Consider the following 17,445-nt stretch of genomic DNA (forward strand, 5'->3'; position numbering starts at 1 on the left):
CGCTCCCCGCCGCGCTGGGGACACCGCGGCCGCTGCCCCGGCCGGGCCGTTGCCCGCCCGCCCCGCTCGGCCCCGATCCGGAGCTGCCTCCGGAAGGTGGAACAAAATGGCGAAACCTAACATGGCCGTTCGGAGCGGGTGACTCCAAAATAAACAGCGTGTGTCCTTCCCTCCCTGCAGACCGGGTGTGCCAGCAGCCGGGGCTCTCCCTCTGGGTCCCCTTCCAGAACGCCGCCACTGCGGTCACCAACCTCTACAAAGGTAAGGGGCTGCCCCCCCTGCTGCCCCGGCAGCCCTCCCTGCCGAGCTGGGCCCCACTCTGTCTCCTGCCCCGGCTTACTCATAAGTAGGGCCTGTTAATGTCTCTTATTCACCCTGATAAAATCTAACCCGAGACTGCTTCCTGAATCTTGCAGGTTTTCCCTGGGCCACTTTAGCTGACGGTAGCTGAATCTTTTCTGTTGCCTCATGTCAGTGACTCATAAACTTAGAAACTGTTTTACTTTGAGATCCTTGAAAAAGGGTATCTTGAATATGTGTCTGTTTCTTGTGAATTCGAGGAAAGCGTACAACGGCTTATTAAACAGGACTGAAATTCCCTGCATTGTTAAATTTCATGGTGCATTAGATGTTGGGGTGTCAGTATAATGCCTTCTCTTTTGTGGTAAAGCAAAGTTGGGTTTGGTGTTTGTAAAATTCTGCATAGATGTTATGTGACAGAAAGTTTTATTTTTTTGTGGCAGTGAGGCTTCTTAAGTAAGCCTCCCAGTTTATTTTAAGCACTAGAATGTCATTATAGCTGTGTCCAGTGTGGCTGTAAGAAGGCAGTGTTAGCCAGAACTTTGATAGGAATGTGCTCTGCATATGGCTGTGCTTTAGTGCTGGTTTACTGGGTGTTTCTGAACTCTGCGGTTCTTTGGGTTGTCACAGGAATTCTTGTCTGCAGAAGGATCATTCAGTGGTTTTTACTTTGTTTAAAAGGTTGTGCTAAAATGATGTATATCAGTGAAGGCTGAAATTGGCACACTGTGATTCCCATTGTTACTGCCTTCCATTCCAAGGAAGGGAAGTGCTTTAAAGTTCGAGATATTTGTTTCTGGCCTATAGTTTGATTTTTTTTTCCCCCCCCCTTGTTTTTTTTTTTTTTTTTCTTGGTCTGTACAGCGTGATCTCTACTTCTACCTCTGTACTCCTTCATTTGCCTCCAGTTTTGTCATTTTGGATTTGCTTTAAGCAGTTGAACTTGATGTGTTTGTGGTGGGTGATCAGGTTTCTGACAGATATGGACAGATCAAGGGGGAGATGTAGGTGCACAACCCTCATTGCCAGAGTCTTGCCTCCTGCAGAAAGTGCATTTGCATGTTGTGTGTATGTGTCAGGTCATGTGAAGGGGCAGACCTCAGAGCAGGAAGGTGCTGGCCTGAGGGAGTGGGTCACTAGAACTTGTCTGGGGACAATAGTCATTTGAGAATGGTGTTAGAATAGCAGCAGGTAGTGTTAATAAATTGTCTGGAATAATTACAGCCTGTCTTTACAAATGGCATGGCTCTCCCTTACAGCATCTTTAGTATGAAGACTTAGGCTGTTTATTTCTGGTTAAAATGTTTGATCACTTGTGCTCTAGGCAAAATGAGCCTTTTTGTTGGCAATGATGTGATTAACTGAAGGGTAGGTAATCAGGGAAACTAGAGTTTGAATTGGAAGCTGACTTTAGTCATGTGTAATGTAATACTTCAAAAATCAGCACCTGAAACAAATGCTTGCTTCAAACAGATCCTAAAGTGCTAAAGTACCTGAGTTACTCAGGAATGCCACCTTTCAATTTTCAGTGAACTTGCAAGTCAGTAGAAGTTTGGTGATAACATGGTAGAACCAGCTGAGCGCTGTCATATCTGACAAGTTGGAGTCTCTTACTGTGAACTTGCTTTCCGTAGTGATGAACATGGCTCTTAAAAAAACTCCTGTTTTTCACATTCTCAGTACTGTTTGTTTTGGAGGACTCTGTCAAAACACTGGAGGAATACTTGGTGTGGTGAACTGAACACCACAAACTGCCTCTTGCTTTGTCAGCTGCTTTCTGATCTGATAAATACTTGGATTTTTGAGGAATGGTGCATAATGCGAATGCCATAGTGTCTTGAATGTCAGCATTTCTGAATATAGAATAGAAGTTTAATATCCACACTAATGGTCTTGCGTCCTGTATTTCTAGTGTTGGTAATAGAGACTGCATTCAAGGCACTTCATTGTCTTGCAGATTGGATAAAAAAGTGAAGGCATGGCTTGTAATGCAGGGTTTAGAACTTAAGGCCACTGTGGAAAGTTCTAGGTTCCTGAGCCTACAATTTACCTGGTTTTTATTAAATAAAAAACAACCAACCCTGAATATTTTCTAATGTTGACTTAGTAATTTCAGAATAAATGCAGCTTGACTGCTTAGGTTTTGCCAGCTTAACTTTGTAAACAAAGTAGTTGTGGCTTTTACCATACAAATCTAATCTACCCGGGGTAATGATGCTTGAAACTTCTCTGGGCTGCATCAGCAGCCAGTGTTTGACCTCATACCTAGTTCACAGTTAGCACTTTGTAAAGCATTCTCGTACACAAAGAAAGCCAGGGTATTGACGTAAAGAAGGCCTCCAAGCCTTGGAAGGACACTCCTGGTATTTCAGGAAGTGATTAAAGGAGTATTTTCAGTTTCCAAGTTGGCTCCAGAGTGTTTGGGCAGCTTTTACTGCCAGTGCATTGGAGTCTGGGCTGCTGTGGAGTACAAAATGGCAGGAGGAATAATCTGTTGTGCTGCCATTGCTTTCAGAGGAATTAGCATTTGTAAATGTAGCCTTGAGATTACAAAGTAGTACAGGCAAAATACCCTTAGTGGATCAAAGTTAAGTGTACTTTGTGTACCTGTTGCTCTTATACCCCAAAAGCTCCAAGATTTAACTCAGTTCAGTTTGAAGTGGTTTTGGTCTGTTGTGTTAGGTCTGAAGTTCTGCTTTTTGGCAGTGTAGATCTTGTTGCTGTCTTTTATGGATTGTGCAGTGGTGCCTTAGAATATAAGTCCAAGAATAGCATTTAATAGTAGTTCTTTTTGGGTTCTAAGAGTGTGACAAAGCTACATTAGATGTGTATGTCACCATTATCTTGGGATAGCTGTTCTTAAGGAAATACCTTCATGTTCTGGGCAAATGGCTTTTGCCTTGGGCTTCATTAATAAAGCAAGAATATAAAATGCTGTTTAAATCAGCTTTGCCACTGAAAAAGATCTATGGAATTCCAGTAAAAATTGGGATGGATATGTTCATGTCTTTTAAGGAGCAAGAACAACATAACAGTACTTTACATGAAACTGAAGTAGGTGTTGTCATCAAACCTATGAGGAACAAGATGAGCATAATTGTGTAGTGAACAGGATTTGTCCCACCTGTTACTGTGGTTTGAAACTTACTCAAACTGGTAGCCAGAAATACATTTCCTGAAGCTTGAAAGCAACTTAATACATAGCATTTAAGTCTTTTGGAGATGCAGTTATAACTGATGTGCACAGGTGACTAGTTACATTAAGATAGAGTGAAATCACATTTTGTAGTAGGATTTATTGTAAGTGGTCTGTATAGCTTTTGTATATCAAAGTTGCTATGAGATCCTAAATGGGGAATGAAACTTCCTTAGCCTTTTTAAATGTTGGCTAGTTGAAAGACAGTGGGGACACTTGTGTTCTATCTAGTTTCAAAACTTCTGCAATTGAAATTCAATTGAAAATGGAAGAACATGAAAGAAATCTTGAGTTTTCTGGCCATTCCTTACCTGTCAGAATGAAGAAAGGCAATTACTCCTTTCTTATGTTGGGGCTCCCTGCATGGATTGATGCACTTTGTGTGTCTAAGTCTGTTGTCCATTGATTTAAGTATCTTTCTCAGTCTGATGAGTTTTAAGTGTGTTTTTAATGTAAATAAACAGCGATGTAGTGTTGACCTGAAGTTTAGTGAATGCTGTTTAAGTGGTGCTGGAATTGCTGTTGGCTGTCTGACATGTAGGGGATGGAATGTTTTGGCTAATACTCTCTTCAGGTTCAATGGAACTCCTCTTTGCTGCTGCAGCCACCTTGGTGCTGCCTTATGGTGTAACCTGTAGAAGATGTAAATACTTCTTCTTTCCCATGGTTGACAGGAAGCCACATCAGTGCTGTGCCATGCTGTACATTGCTGTGTAACACTAAGAGAACTTTTTTCTGTCTTCTTGCAGAGAGTGTGGATGCCCACCAGCGAAGCTTTGATTTAGGAATTCAGATTGGCTATCAGCGTCGGAATAAGGATGTGTTAGCCTGGGTTAAAAAACGCAGAAGAACTATTCGAAGAGAAGACTTAATCAGCTTCCTTTGTGGAAAAGTCCCTCCTCCAAGAAATTCTAGAGCTCCCCCAAGACTGACTGTAGTATCCCCTAACCGAGCTACTTCAACAGAAACTAGCTCTTCTGTAGAGACTGATTTGCAACCCTTCCGTGAAGCCATAGCTCTGCATGGTAACAGCCACTTTTTCAATACTACTTGGTTAAAATTGGGTGGGGGTTCTTGAAGCATGTTTGGCATATCATAACATGTCATGTACCTGGTGTTCCAGCTGAAGGTATCCCCTTCGTTCTTTTCAGCAGCTTTTGCATGTATAAGGCTTGTGTTGGCTGCGGAAGATATGTATAGTTGAGTATTTTGAATGAAGAAAAGATGCTGAATAAAAATGAAATTTGGCTCTGTAGTATTGTACAGCTGTGAACTCAGCAGTTAAGTATCAAGTCTTGGTAGTGTTTTTTGAAGCATGAGGAGACTTTACATTCATGCCAATGCTAAAGGAAAATGGCAATGTTATTCTAGCAACTAGATAAATACTAGGATTTGACTACTAGCAAATTTTTGGGGGACTTAGGGAGGGGGTTTGATGTCTGAGGCTTCTGTCTCTAGCTCTGTAGTAACTTTGTTAGGTGCTGGATAATGAAGTTCAGCATTCTTAAAGTATCCTGGAAAGGGTGTTTTACTTAAACACTTTTGAAGTAATTGAGTCCTGTTCAGAACTTTGTTCTAGTTCATTTTCAGATTTACATGTCTTCCAGTGTCATCCTGAATTGCCTGCCTTCCATTACCGGCAATGTTGGTGGTGTATCTCTTCAGACATGAATATTCAGTAGTTTATTCTGTACTGGATTATGATTTAGCAAGTGATAGACAAATGTGCTTTAAATTGCTCTTCAGGTGAGATGAGGCAGTTCACCTCTGGGTTTTATGCCTTCTAAAATTCAAAAGAGTAGCAGGTATCTTGAGGTACGAACCCTAGACCATTCTAAAAGTAAAAATTAAGCTCTCTAGAAGTGCGGCTTAAATGAAATATTTACTGTCTGGATAGTCTCAGTGGGGGGTAGAATTGATGAGTTAATTAGAAGAGTGAATTCCTGAAAATGCAGTTTTGGCTTCTGCTGTGCTGTGGTAGTTTTTCAAGATACACAATCCAGACAGTCTTAATGTGACAGCCTAAGTCTGGTATTATTTGCTACCCTGTTGCCATTTAAACCAAACATGCTTCCCCACCCAGTCATGTTGGTTTTGGCAGTTTCCTGTCTCATACTGGAAGGGGGCTAGGGAATTCTGTGCACCACTGTTGCTTACTCAGTGTAGATAAAAATGATTTAATGAGAACAGTTGCAGAAGCTGGCTCTAACTGTGGTAAGCACCCTCGTAAAAATGATTTTCTGAAAACATAGTTGAATCTGTGGATTTGGATTTAACTGTAAAGGCTCTGTCTCAGGTGAGAAGAAGCTTAGGTAGACTCCCTTCAGCACAGTCAGCTTTCTGAGTAAACTCAGAGGTATTTTTATTGGTAATGTGGCTCTTTTTGTGTCTTTATATAATTTTCTAGCATCTGCTTTGTACAGAGGTGGTTTATGGAAGCCACTTCTCCGTAGCATGAGGATGTGAACAATGATGTGTGAAGTTTCCTGTATTTCATAATGTAATACCGGGTCATGAGGAAGTTCTGTCTTCAGTAGTGGCACAGCAGGGGCTCAAAATGTACTTTTCCCCTTAATCAGCTGATTGACAGGATTACATGTCAGTCACTTTCTGGATTACGTTCTCATATCAGTTTCAATGTGGTCCTTGACACAAATGCTTTTGTACTAATCCTTTAGTGACTAGGCTTGTTTGGGCCTCATAACTGTTTTTAGGTTATTCCCTACAATGTCTGCATTACTCCAGCTTATCCCCCATTTTTTTCTTGAACATTAAGGAAGTTGTGATTAAGTGATCTCATGAACTCATTTCCTATTTATTGTAGGGCTTCTCAAAACTATGTTTTGATTTTGAAACCTGCCAAGGATCTTTAGGTGCATGAAAATTGTCCTCGTTAGACCTGTGCTTATTGTAGTTTTTGGCACACTGTTTGAAAGTGCTGCTGCTAGGTAGCATGAGGGAGCATGAAAACCTGATAATGGTGAGTAGCAGTCCAGGCTCAGAGGTTTTGAGAGGAGTTTCCATCTGGCATGTAAAGGAGGGAGGCTGTTTTGTGCTGGTTGACTTCCTGGTGGGAATAGAGTATTTCTTTATTGATCACGTGGATGGGTTGAATTAGATTTGAAGGATAATGCTAAAACTTTGCTGCTTGCAGCAAGATCTCTTTTAGTGAAGCAGGGATAGGTATAAATAGCCTATGGCACCAGGTAAAGCTCAGTGGAAGCAGAGTTGGTGTATGGACTTCTCAGAAATAGATGCTCGTATGTGTCTGAAGACCACAGCATTATAACTTGCTGATCTTCCCCTTTGATGGTGGAAAATACCTCTTTTATTACCATGTAAGCCCCTAAATGCAGCATAAGCACACCTGAAAATCTTGACAGAAGCAGTGGTAACAAAATAGCTAATTGTTTAGTATTTCCTGGAACATCAAACACAGTTCTAGGTGTATGCCGTAGACCAAAACATTAGAGAATAGCATCCTTTAGGCATCAGTACAGTCTTAAACTGCTTCATCTGAAAAGAAATACCTTGAAACTGGATTTTTTGTCTTGCATCTTCTGTCTCCAGCCCTGTTACCTCTGGCCTGTATTTTATCTCTGCAAGATGGTTGACAGTTTTTTAGACAAGATGTTGATGCCAGAATTTAATCTTGTGATTCTGATTATCAAGTCTTTCTATTACAAGAAAACTTGTCTTGAAAGAGAACAGTAGAGAAGAACTTGTAGTAGCTAAAAGCTACTATGACAAAAAATTAGGCATGAGAATATTTAAGATGTTTGTAATCTCCCTTTTAACTCCATGGCAACTATATGCTGTAATTGTTACTGAAATCTTCAGTGTTACTGAGAATGAACTTTGGAACCTTGTTCTTGAGAGAGTAAACTCTGGTAAACAATGTCTTTTCCTTTATTATCAGCTTTTCACTGTTAGCATGCTGATGGGTAACCTTTGAAATAAAGCATGGCTGGTGACTTGAACTGTGAATATTTGAAAGAAGTTCAAGCCTTTTAGAAAAGCTGAGTAGTTATCTCAAGGTAATTCATGATGTTTTACTCTGAAGTGCCAGTGCAGTTTTCTGAAACTTTAATGAAACATCAGACTAATGCTTGGTGTTCTAAGATGTGGTAGTAGAAGATACTACCTTTACAGTTCAACATTTCAATTACAGAGTTAGGTTTTTAACTTTCATTAGTCCCTGAAATGTGATTGCAGCTAGGGAAAGTATGGACATACCTTCACCTACTCTCTGGATGTGAATTGACATTTCCAGTTCTGTAAGAGATGAGTTTCAAATGACAGAATTACATCAATCTGAGCTAACAGTACAGGATTCTCAAACACTGCCACGTGCTTGGCTACTCTGTGCCTGGCTGTAGCTGCTGTACCAAGTATGGTGCACAGCCCGTGTCCTTTACTGGGATGTGCTCCATGTTTCACACACCGTCCTCCCAGCATGTGAGAAAATGCTGTGATTTGAGGAGGGGGAAGAAGCAAGCTTGGAAAGGTAATGATGCAATGCATTTGACTTGAGCATTCTTAATCAAAAATTAGATGAAATTGGGAAGAAAATAAGGGAATAATTCAGTGAGAGAATATTAGTTCTTCTTAGCTTTAATGTTGATGTATATCATTCATGTGATTTGGTCTCTTTGGGGTAAGGAGAGCATTTACATGTAGAATTGTGTGGCCTGGCCCTTAAGAGTCTGAATTTCCACTAGGCCTTCATATTTGCTTCTCAGAATATTAAAGTGCAGTTTAAAATGGAAGCACTTAGCAGAGTGGAGCAGCAGCAGTTGGTAAAAGAGAGGATGGGAGAACAGAGTTCAGATTGGTCTGATACAGTTTAATTTAAAGGTTGTGTGTGTATATATAGCTGTGATGGAATTGTGTATTGGTATGTGCTGCTAAAACTTGCTCTTTGAGTCAGTATTATGAAAGGGTGAATATGACAGAAGAGTGACAAGGATCTTTCTGCATGCCATTTTGCATTTATCTGGGTTATTAACTAATTCCTGCTTTAGTCACACTTATCTAAGCGTTAATGTTCCTTTTGATACTTCCTGATTAAAACTTCTAGAAAACAATAGTACTATTACTATACTGAACAGTAGCTACCCAGTATATTATACTGTGGTAGTGACCTGAATAAGTTGTACATGGGCATGATTGTAGTGCAGATGAAACAGTATTTACAGTTTGTTAGGCCAGTGGTGATAAACTTGCTAATTCTGAGTTGATAGTTTTAAATATTTTGTAATCTGTGAAACATAGTTTCAGTCAAGCATTCTAATATTTTGATAGTTTGGGAGTGTAGTTAGTTATAAATTGGCTAGTATTGATCACAGCTCTTTCTAATAGTACTATAAGGCCTTTAGAATATATCTTTTTGTAAAATCATTGTCTATGAAATGTCATATTATTGATGACTGAAAGATACGGTAGGAATGGGAATCCATTAAGTACTGTAAAATGTTTGAAATATGCCTTCCACTTCAAAACTTCCCAATTTAAAAAGGGGGTGGTAAGAGCCATGTGTGCTTTCTTGAAGACCTCTAATACTAAAGGAGATGTCCCTGGTAGAAAGGAGTGGGAGACTTCAGAGGTGGATGTTAGATTGTGGGAAAAGCAAAGCCACTTCAGCAGCTGTTTGGATCTCGTCCTGTTGTATGGACAAAACTGGTGTGCCTGTGGTTAGGCCATATTAATCACAATATAGAAATTTGAGGTTGGGAAATGGTGTTTGCTGACAGTCATGTCATCTTACTGCTTCCTAGTGTCAGTTACTGCTTTAAATCCTTTGGGAAGAGCTCTGAGTCTGCTGAGAGCTTAAACTCAGAGTCATTAACAGTAAATATTTTTTCTGAGATTTCTTCTGTTTTGCCACAGCTTCCCAAGGAAATATTTAACTCCTTTCCTTGACTACCAAAAGTAGATTTTTTTTTGAGCATTGCAGTTTGTTCTCAAGATATGTTGGTTCCGTGAAATGGCATCTTCATATTTGAATATATGCCTCGAGTTGGCTTTGACTCTTTAATGTTAGCTCAATTAGCCAGTCCAAAACTGTGGTCTGAGTGTTTCATTTGGCAGTTTTGCTCTCCTGGATGGATGGGCAGTGCTGTGTAGTCTGGTTAACTGCCAGGAGCTGAGGTTGTCACTCAGTCTGTCAGTGTGCCCAGCCATGACTCTTGCTGGTACTAAATACCTGTGTGAGATGCAAGATTAACCTGTAGCTCAAAGTCCATGCTGTGATGCAATATCCTTGTGTTCTAATCTGTAGAAATTAATTCAAAGCTACGCTCCTGCCTTAGACATCAAGTTGGATTGAAGATTTTAACTTTTAATTATCTCCTGAAGGTTGTTTGTGTATTTAAATGTACAGTGATTCAGCATTACCTAAATACTTGGAAGTCAGTGACTGCTTTTCGCATTGCTTGTGAACTTTGCAGTCTGGTTCAGAATATGCTGCAGCACATTACAGGTGCATCTTTTAACTGTATTTTAAAGAATGCTTGTTACTTGAAAAGGCTCCACTTAAAAACATAGCTTTTAGTGGTGCCAAAAAAAATGTCTTTCCACATCACAGGTCAATTTTGGTTTATTTACAATAGTGTTTTTTCCCTTTATTTGGGCAGTAGATGTAGTAAAAAGCTGTCATTCAGATAAAACTGAATTACTGTGTTGTTCATTTGGTATGAGTTGTATAACAGTAAATGACTGATAAGTGATATAAATTGTTGGCTCTTAAGTATAAGTAATGGCACTGAACTTACGTGGTCACAGCAATTTTGCTTAGAATGGGGATGTTGGGGGAATTCTCTGCAATAATTTTGGATTTGAAAAAATGTTACCTGTATGCTGTCAGATTTTTTTCCAATTTAAATGTACAGGATGAATTAATGTTTTTTCTAATGTATCTCATGCCAGTTGAAATTAAACTACTGATGTCTTTGAATTGTGAAGTGATTTGTTACCTGCCCAAATTATGCATGTTAGTAGTTTATCCAAGGTATGGTATCTGAATTGGCTTTTTCTCATACATATGTCATCAAGTAGCTGCTTTACTTTCTTCTGTAGATGCATGGGAAATTCCTTTCCTGATTGTTCTGAATTTAGGCTTGACCATAATCCTGAGAATACTGTCACAAACCTCACTTCTGAAGTTACTTTTACACTAAAACTGCTTCTTCTGTTTAAATACCTTCTGCTATTGTGAATGAATGATGATTTTGCTATTAGTAAAATCTGCAGGGTGCCTCTTGGAGTTCAGACCGTGCTTCTGAGCCCTGTTTGAACTCCACTTGGAGCTGTAAGCAAAAGCCCTAAGAAAAAAACAGTGATTACTGGCTTTGTCTAGTGGCTGTTGTGTGGTGCCAGTTCTGTGTAAAACTATTTCCTGTGCTGTTACAAGTTTGAAGCTTTAAATGTTCATTCAGAAATGTTCAGTGGGGTGAAGTTGGTTGGCCTGCTCCATCATGACTTGTGTATCAACCTGCCATTGCTGCAGGTGGCTTTTAGACCTCAGTTTCTAACTGAGGTTTCTGGTGACTGATGTTGCAGTTGTAGCAGTTGTCTCTTCCCAGAGCCTCTGAAGTTGCCTATTTGGCCTACCAGCAGCTGATGGATTGGGTTTTGTTAGGCTTGACTTGTCAGTGATTTTTGGCTTCTCATTTGACAGTACATGGAAGTGTGAATTAATGCACACACACAGGATTTATGATGCCTGGACAGAGCTATAGAATATTTGAGACTGGAGAAGAGAGCTCTAAGATTTTGAAGGTTACTGAGAGTGGAATCTTCTTGACAGTTCAATATTTCCTTGTTCTTACTGTTAGAAAATAAGCAGATCTTTCTTCTTTATCTTTCCTAGGGCCAACAGATGTTTCTGTACTCTCCTACTAATACTCAGATTTGAAGAAGTTATGATTGCAAAGATGTTTGTCTTTTCTCTGAGCTCCTGTTTATCTCCAAATACAGCCTGATTTGGAAATTGAGAAGAGTAGTTAGATTTTTGTGTATTAGTCCTTACTAAATTTATGTTTTGGAATGTCCCACCTTTCTGAAATTGTACTGTTACAGAATGCAGAGGTTAAATTATGTGAAAGTTCATGGTTGTCTGTTTATGGCCTTGTTTCTACAGGAAATAAACTTCAGTTAGAATCAAACACTATTAATCTGAATACAAACCAGATATGCATACCTGCAGGGGTACCTGTGACACTGATCTGTTGATAACAAATTTTGGGTGATTATCATGTGGTTTTTCTTGCTTGTTCCTTAAGTGCATTTCTGAATTAAATAATACTAATGTGTTGGCTGTTAGTGTTGGCCATGAAATAAAAGCTGCTATGTATAAACTAGCTGTGGTGTACACCTGAGACCTGCTGCCATACTGCAGTTTCCTTCAGGGAGTGAAAGGAGCAGGGTGGTGGTGTTGACACAAGACAAGGTCAGTTCAACTGGAAAGTCTTTGGCAGGGCTGTGTAACTCCTGGTCCAGAGTGAAGCCTTTAAATTGGAATTACCTGCTCTTGAGTATGTCCATGTTTTGAATATCATGTCATGCTTATGGAGTTAATGTTTGCCAGATTGTGCTACTAGAGCCTGGTGTATAAGCTCACTTCTAACATCATAAAATGCAGTTCTGGTAATTACTGGATTATTACACAGACTGAAAGCTGAGAAGGTGTGCTCTGGACTGGAATGGTACAGTAGGATGAAGTGTCTTTAAGATCTCAGCGGAATTGGCTGAGTGTGATCCTGTGTGGCACACGTGGGAACTGAACTTTCTGTGCTGTCTGACTGAAGCCCTTTTTCTCTCTCTCCCCAGGTCTTAGTGGTGCAATGGCTAGTATAAGTGTTCGCTCGAGTACCCCAGGCTCGCCTACTCACGTGAGCAGTGGCTCCAATGCTAGTCGAAGGAGAAATGGACTCCATGATGTTGATTTGAACACTTTCATATCAGAAGAAATGGCACTCCACTTGGACAATGGTGGAACTAGAAAGCGTACCTCAGCCCAGTGTGGCGATGTCATTACAGACTCACCAACTCATAAACGCAACAGAATGATCTAAACTGCAAAAATTTCAAACCCACCATGCTGCTTGAAAGCCACTTGATCCTCAGAGTACTATTGAAAAGGAAACATGAGGCCATCTTTCCATATTCACTGTTTAAGACAAAGAATTCGATAAATGCCATAAAGGAAATTTTAGATATTACATTAGATGCCTCTTGTAACTACGGCTTTCTTAAACTATATTCTTAGCAGAGGACATCAGATATTGTGTAGTAGTTAGCAAGATCATCATAGGCGAACATGTATCTGTTCCAAGGCTAAAAGTGACCTTACTTGTATTATTAAAGGGAAAGGAAATTTCAGATGTTTATTTGGCTATAGAATTTTTGTTTTTTTGTCCTTTATTTCCTGCTTTGAGTATTTGCTTAAACAGTATTGCCAGTTTGACTGAAATTGTCTTCAACATGACTTGGCATCTTTGTCAAAACTGCAGGCTTCCATTTTTGCAGCACTGTACCATGCACCTAATTTCTGTATAGTAACAGTGTGCAAGTTATAAATATTGGACTGTACCCTTTTTAGTTTTAAAAGCAGTTGATAATTCTGGTGATTGTGTGATAATGTAAAGAGGTGCTATGATGGTCATGCAATTAATACTTAATATTGAATCAATACAAGGATCTTTATTGGATTCACTTTGTGTGTTCTAGTGCTCTGAAGTAGCAATATTAAACTTTTCCCCAATTAACTTCATAGGCTTTTAAATCAGTTTGAGAAAATATATGTACTTATTGGTATTATCCTTGTGGTAATCATACACAGTGCAGACTGCACCAGTGCTGACCTAAATTTAGAGAAAAATGTCCTGTAATTGGAAAATAGGCTTTTCTGTTCAGTATTAGTGAAGGGTAGGTTTTGTGTACACCCATATCCTATTTTACATTTCTTGTGAAGTAATTGCCCATTGCTGGGGAGGGGTGGGAGGAGAGGGAATGTGGGGAATAGTTGGAAAAGGGGTGTGTTCTAACAAGTAAGACTTCTGGTCACATGTGGAAACTTGGACTAACTTAAACAAGATTCTGTGATGCCATCCCCTTCAGGAGGGAGTGACATGCAGGTTCTGTGAAGTGCTAAGAAAATAATTTAAAACTGGAAGTTGATTATAAAACTCTGGATAAACATGCTGTAAGCATGAATTAAAAAGGATAAATGGCTTTCTTTTTGTGTTTAGCTTACATTCATAGGATTGAACTCTGGCTGCCGTAACTTAAGCGTAGTCTGAAACTGAACTATAGATCAAGACTGATCTGCTGCAAATCTGTTTCTCAATGGGGAAGGACAGATGTCGGTCTCAGAGTGTCCTGACTATTTTTTTACGTAGAGGGAGAAAGTCTTTGGTGGAGAGCTCTGGCTTTAGGGCCTCTAAGTCTCTGCCTCAGAAAGGGATAACAGAGGACGAATAAGAAAATGGAGAGCTCCAACCCTGCACGTTGGGAAAGGGGTATTTAGAGAGGTTGTATGCATGCTTTAACTGGAAGCATAGGCTGATCCTGGGATTGAATATAGCTGTGCTAGATTCCCAGTACTAAAAATTGTGGTTTCTGGTGAAGTTAAGGCACCTTGAGCTCCATGTTAATACACAGCTCTTAAAGACTTTTGCTTACGTGCTTGTAGGGTCAGATCTCTTTTGTATTATCTTTGCTGTTTGAAGCAGACTTCACTAGGTTTGCCCTTTTGACCCTGGTGCCCTCTCATTGATGTCTGTAGTCAAGGCAGGACAGCAATGCTGTGTGAGATACTCGAGGCTCTCTACTTGAGCATGATTTCCTTGCCTTGTGGTGCTTCCATCACATTTCTTTACACTGAAGAGCCCTTGAAGATTTCAGCAGTTGCACAGTACTGTAGTGAGAGGCTCTGTAATTCATGGACAGCTGCCAGAACTGTCCAAAGCAAAGTGGTAAGAACTGCTCCAACCCCCACCTGTGTTACATAGCTGAACTTGCACATCACTTGAAGACTCAGTATACATTAATTTCAGTTACTGCTATTAACTACAATTCATAAAGTTTAGTTTATGTAAGATGTTAATACTGCATAAAGCTAGTTTTCATTTGGAGACTGCGTTTTCAGCAAAGATTTTGAAGATGGTATCTGAATATGCGTTAGTATTTATTTGAGTGTTGGCAGAGGGATTTTTCTGTTCTAAAAGAAAGGTGGAGTCTGAACAGAAAGGACAGGTGTGAGACAGAATGAGAACCATTCTTCAGCTCTTCTGTTTATTTTTTTAACTGGCTTGTACAAGTAAGATGCTTATGCTCTGCGATTTCTAACACACTTTATTCTTGATGTGGTAAAGGTGACATCGTACTGCTATCAGTTCTGCACACAGGGACTGAACTGTAGTGGTGCTGCTGGTCTGGCCCAAATACAGAGCCTGTTCAAAATACTGCTCCCCTTTCTTACAGTGAAATAAATCTTGTTAATGCTCTGAAGCATTAATTCAGTCTATTACCATCTAAAATGAAATTTTTCTGGCTTTTTATTTAATTTGTGCCATCTTTCTTTTAAAGAAAGCAGACTTTGATATTAAACTGGTTGCATTAATGTTTTTTTTGCTTGTACCTTAAATATTTGGCAACTTTTGATTGTTTTTCATTTAGCCCCAACTGTTGTTTGCTCTTTGACCTCTGCCAGAATGATCAAAAATGCATGTATTCACCTGATAAACACAGGAGAACAGGTTGTCTCTTTAAAAAAAAAAATAAATAAAAAAAGTCCAGTACCTGTTGCTTTGAAGACTATTTCTTGTGGCAGTGTAGAAAACTGATGTTCTGGAAATAGCTTTCAGCTATTATCCAAACTGTAGCTCCTGGAGCCAGAAGTGAGTTGATTTTCAGTAAGGAACACTGACTGGAGAACTGTTTAGTTTGGTAAAAATGGTGCTTACTTTTGCTTTCTCCTCTGACTCGTGCAGTTGCCCGGTCTCTTCTCCATGTACATCCAATCTAACCTGAATGTGCGGCAGTTACATAAAGTACATCCTGCACTGAAGCTACTGAGCTTGGCTTGCTTATTAATGAAGTAAGTTTTAAATGTTCAATTTAAATCTATATTACAATAAAGTAATGCAAAAATGATTTTGGTTGAAATTGAAGTCCTGCAGTTAAACTTACTTTCAAATGTGGTTTACCCAGCTGGAGTAATAGAAACTCTAAGTCATAATAAACCTAATAAAAAAAAAAATACAACTAATCAGGCTGCTTTGTAGTTCTTTTAAGTTTCTAATTAATACAGTCCGTGGGTAATCCCAGACAAGATGTGATTAGTGGGAGCTGACAGGCTGCCTTGGTTGTGTGGATCAGGACTTTGCTTGAATGCACTTTGGTGGTAGCTGTTTGGTGTAGCTTACACACAGGTTTTTGTTTTGTCTCCTTTGGACTAATGATGGTACAAAAAAATCGGGGTGTACTACATTTGTACAAGATGTTCTGCAGACTTCAACATCACTAATACTTAAAAGAAGCATCTTAAAGAGATTTAAGTGGCATAGTTTAGGAAGTTAAGTGGTGTTGACTTCAATAGTAGAGCTTTCCAGTCTTCTGCAAGACTCTTTGGACTTAAGTGAAATCAGGTGCTTTAATTAGCAGTATTTCCTGCTTCATGTGGGTGTCCCTAAACCTGCAAACTATTTTCTACTTGCTTTATCAGCAGGTTTTAGAATTCCATTATGAAGGAAAGCTTTATTTCATAGGAGCTTTCAAGTTTAAAATGTATATTTTTAATTAATGTCAGCATTTTTTCACTTACTTAGCCACTGAAATGTTCCAACAGGAATTTAGAAAGATTCTTAAATTGCTTCTAAACCCCAGCATCTTTCAATTATTAGCCTAGAGCTAAGTAATCCTTTGGCAGGGCTGAGGAATGCACGCCTGATGTGTTCTGCGTGGTTCTCCGCACCAGGCGGGGCTGGTGGGGTTGTGTGGGGCAGCCACAGGGCCCCGTGGGCTGCTCATTCCAGAGCCCTCTGCTTGTGCCAGGTCAGGGGAAAGGCCCTGGCTCTCCCTGGCTCTGCACGGGGCTCCTGGGGATATTTGGAGCCTGGGGAATTCCCTCAGTGCCCTGAGTCAACCCTGGTGCTTTCTGCTGCCCCAGTCGCGCTGGGCCCCTCTCAGACTGTCCCCAAAGGACCAGGCACGTGGGCTGTACTGAATAAACCAACCAGAGTCCCTTCTGTGTCACAGGCAAGCATCACCTGGCTCTGGGGGATTTTAGAGAAGAGATGGAAGCCAGATGTTTCTCAGTGGATAGTGAGATTGCAGCATTTCCCCTGGGACTTGGCTGGTGGTGCTGCTGTCCCAGCAGTTACCGGGGTTGTGGAATGCCAGGATTGTTCATTGGTCACAATGGGGTGGAAGGGGGGAGCACACAAAGTACCAGGATCTCCTTGGAATCTGCTGTGAGCCCTTTGGGCAGACACTGCCTTGTAGAAAACCTTAAAATTCAGTATTAAATGCATCAATCAGCTGGTTAAAACAGCATATAAGACCAGTCTTAATCATGCTTTATAATATCTCACTGTTCTTCTATCACACTTATTTTAAGGTGAAGTTGTTTCTGGATGCTATAGAACAGCAAGCTATTCATGAAGGGGAATCCTGGGGTTCATGTTGGTGTTGTCCTGGTGTAATAACTTTCCATCTTAGTAAAACTCACAATGCTTTTCCAGCTCCAAAACCTAAGCCACAGGAATTATTTTTGGTACTTTGAACGCCTGGTGTGTTTTCTAAAAAACATCAAAGCAGAGGATCCAAAATGTTTGCATTTAAACTAGGTACACTCAGAACCTTCTGTTTCTGCTGGAGTACTGAGAGGGCCACATCCAGCTCCTGCCCATGCAGCCCTGGGTACCTGTGCTCACAGAACAGCTCAG

The 17,445-nt window shown here is 40.1% G+C and overlaps 1 protein-coding gene across 1 annotated transcript in view; it reads left to right on the top strand.

Annotated features, from left to right (window-relative positions):
• C14H16orf72 (chromosome 14 C16orf72 homolog) overlaps nt 1-15,755 on the top strand; it is a 17,761-nt gene extending 2,006 nt beyond the window's left edge. The window contains exons 2-4 of the mRNA XM_015642383.2: nt 6-261; nt 4,246-4,521; nt 12,326-15,755. Coding sequence (XP_015497869.1) covers nt 6-261; nt 4,246-4,521; nt 12,326-12,570 — 777 coding nt within the window. The 3' untranslated portion in view covers nt 12,571-15,755. The remainder of the gene's footprint in view (nt 1-5; nt 262-4,245; nt 4,522-12,325) is intronic.
• The last annotated feature ends 1,690 nt before the right edge of the window (nt 15,756-17,445 follow it).

The sequence above is a fragment of the Parus major genome, chromosome 14 (assembly GCF_001522545.3).
Source record: "Parus major isolate Abel chromosome 14, Parus_major1.1, whole genome shotgun sequence".
Classification (NCBI taxonomy): Eukaryota; Metazoa; Chordata; class Aves; order Passeriformes; family Paridae; genus Parus; species Parus major.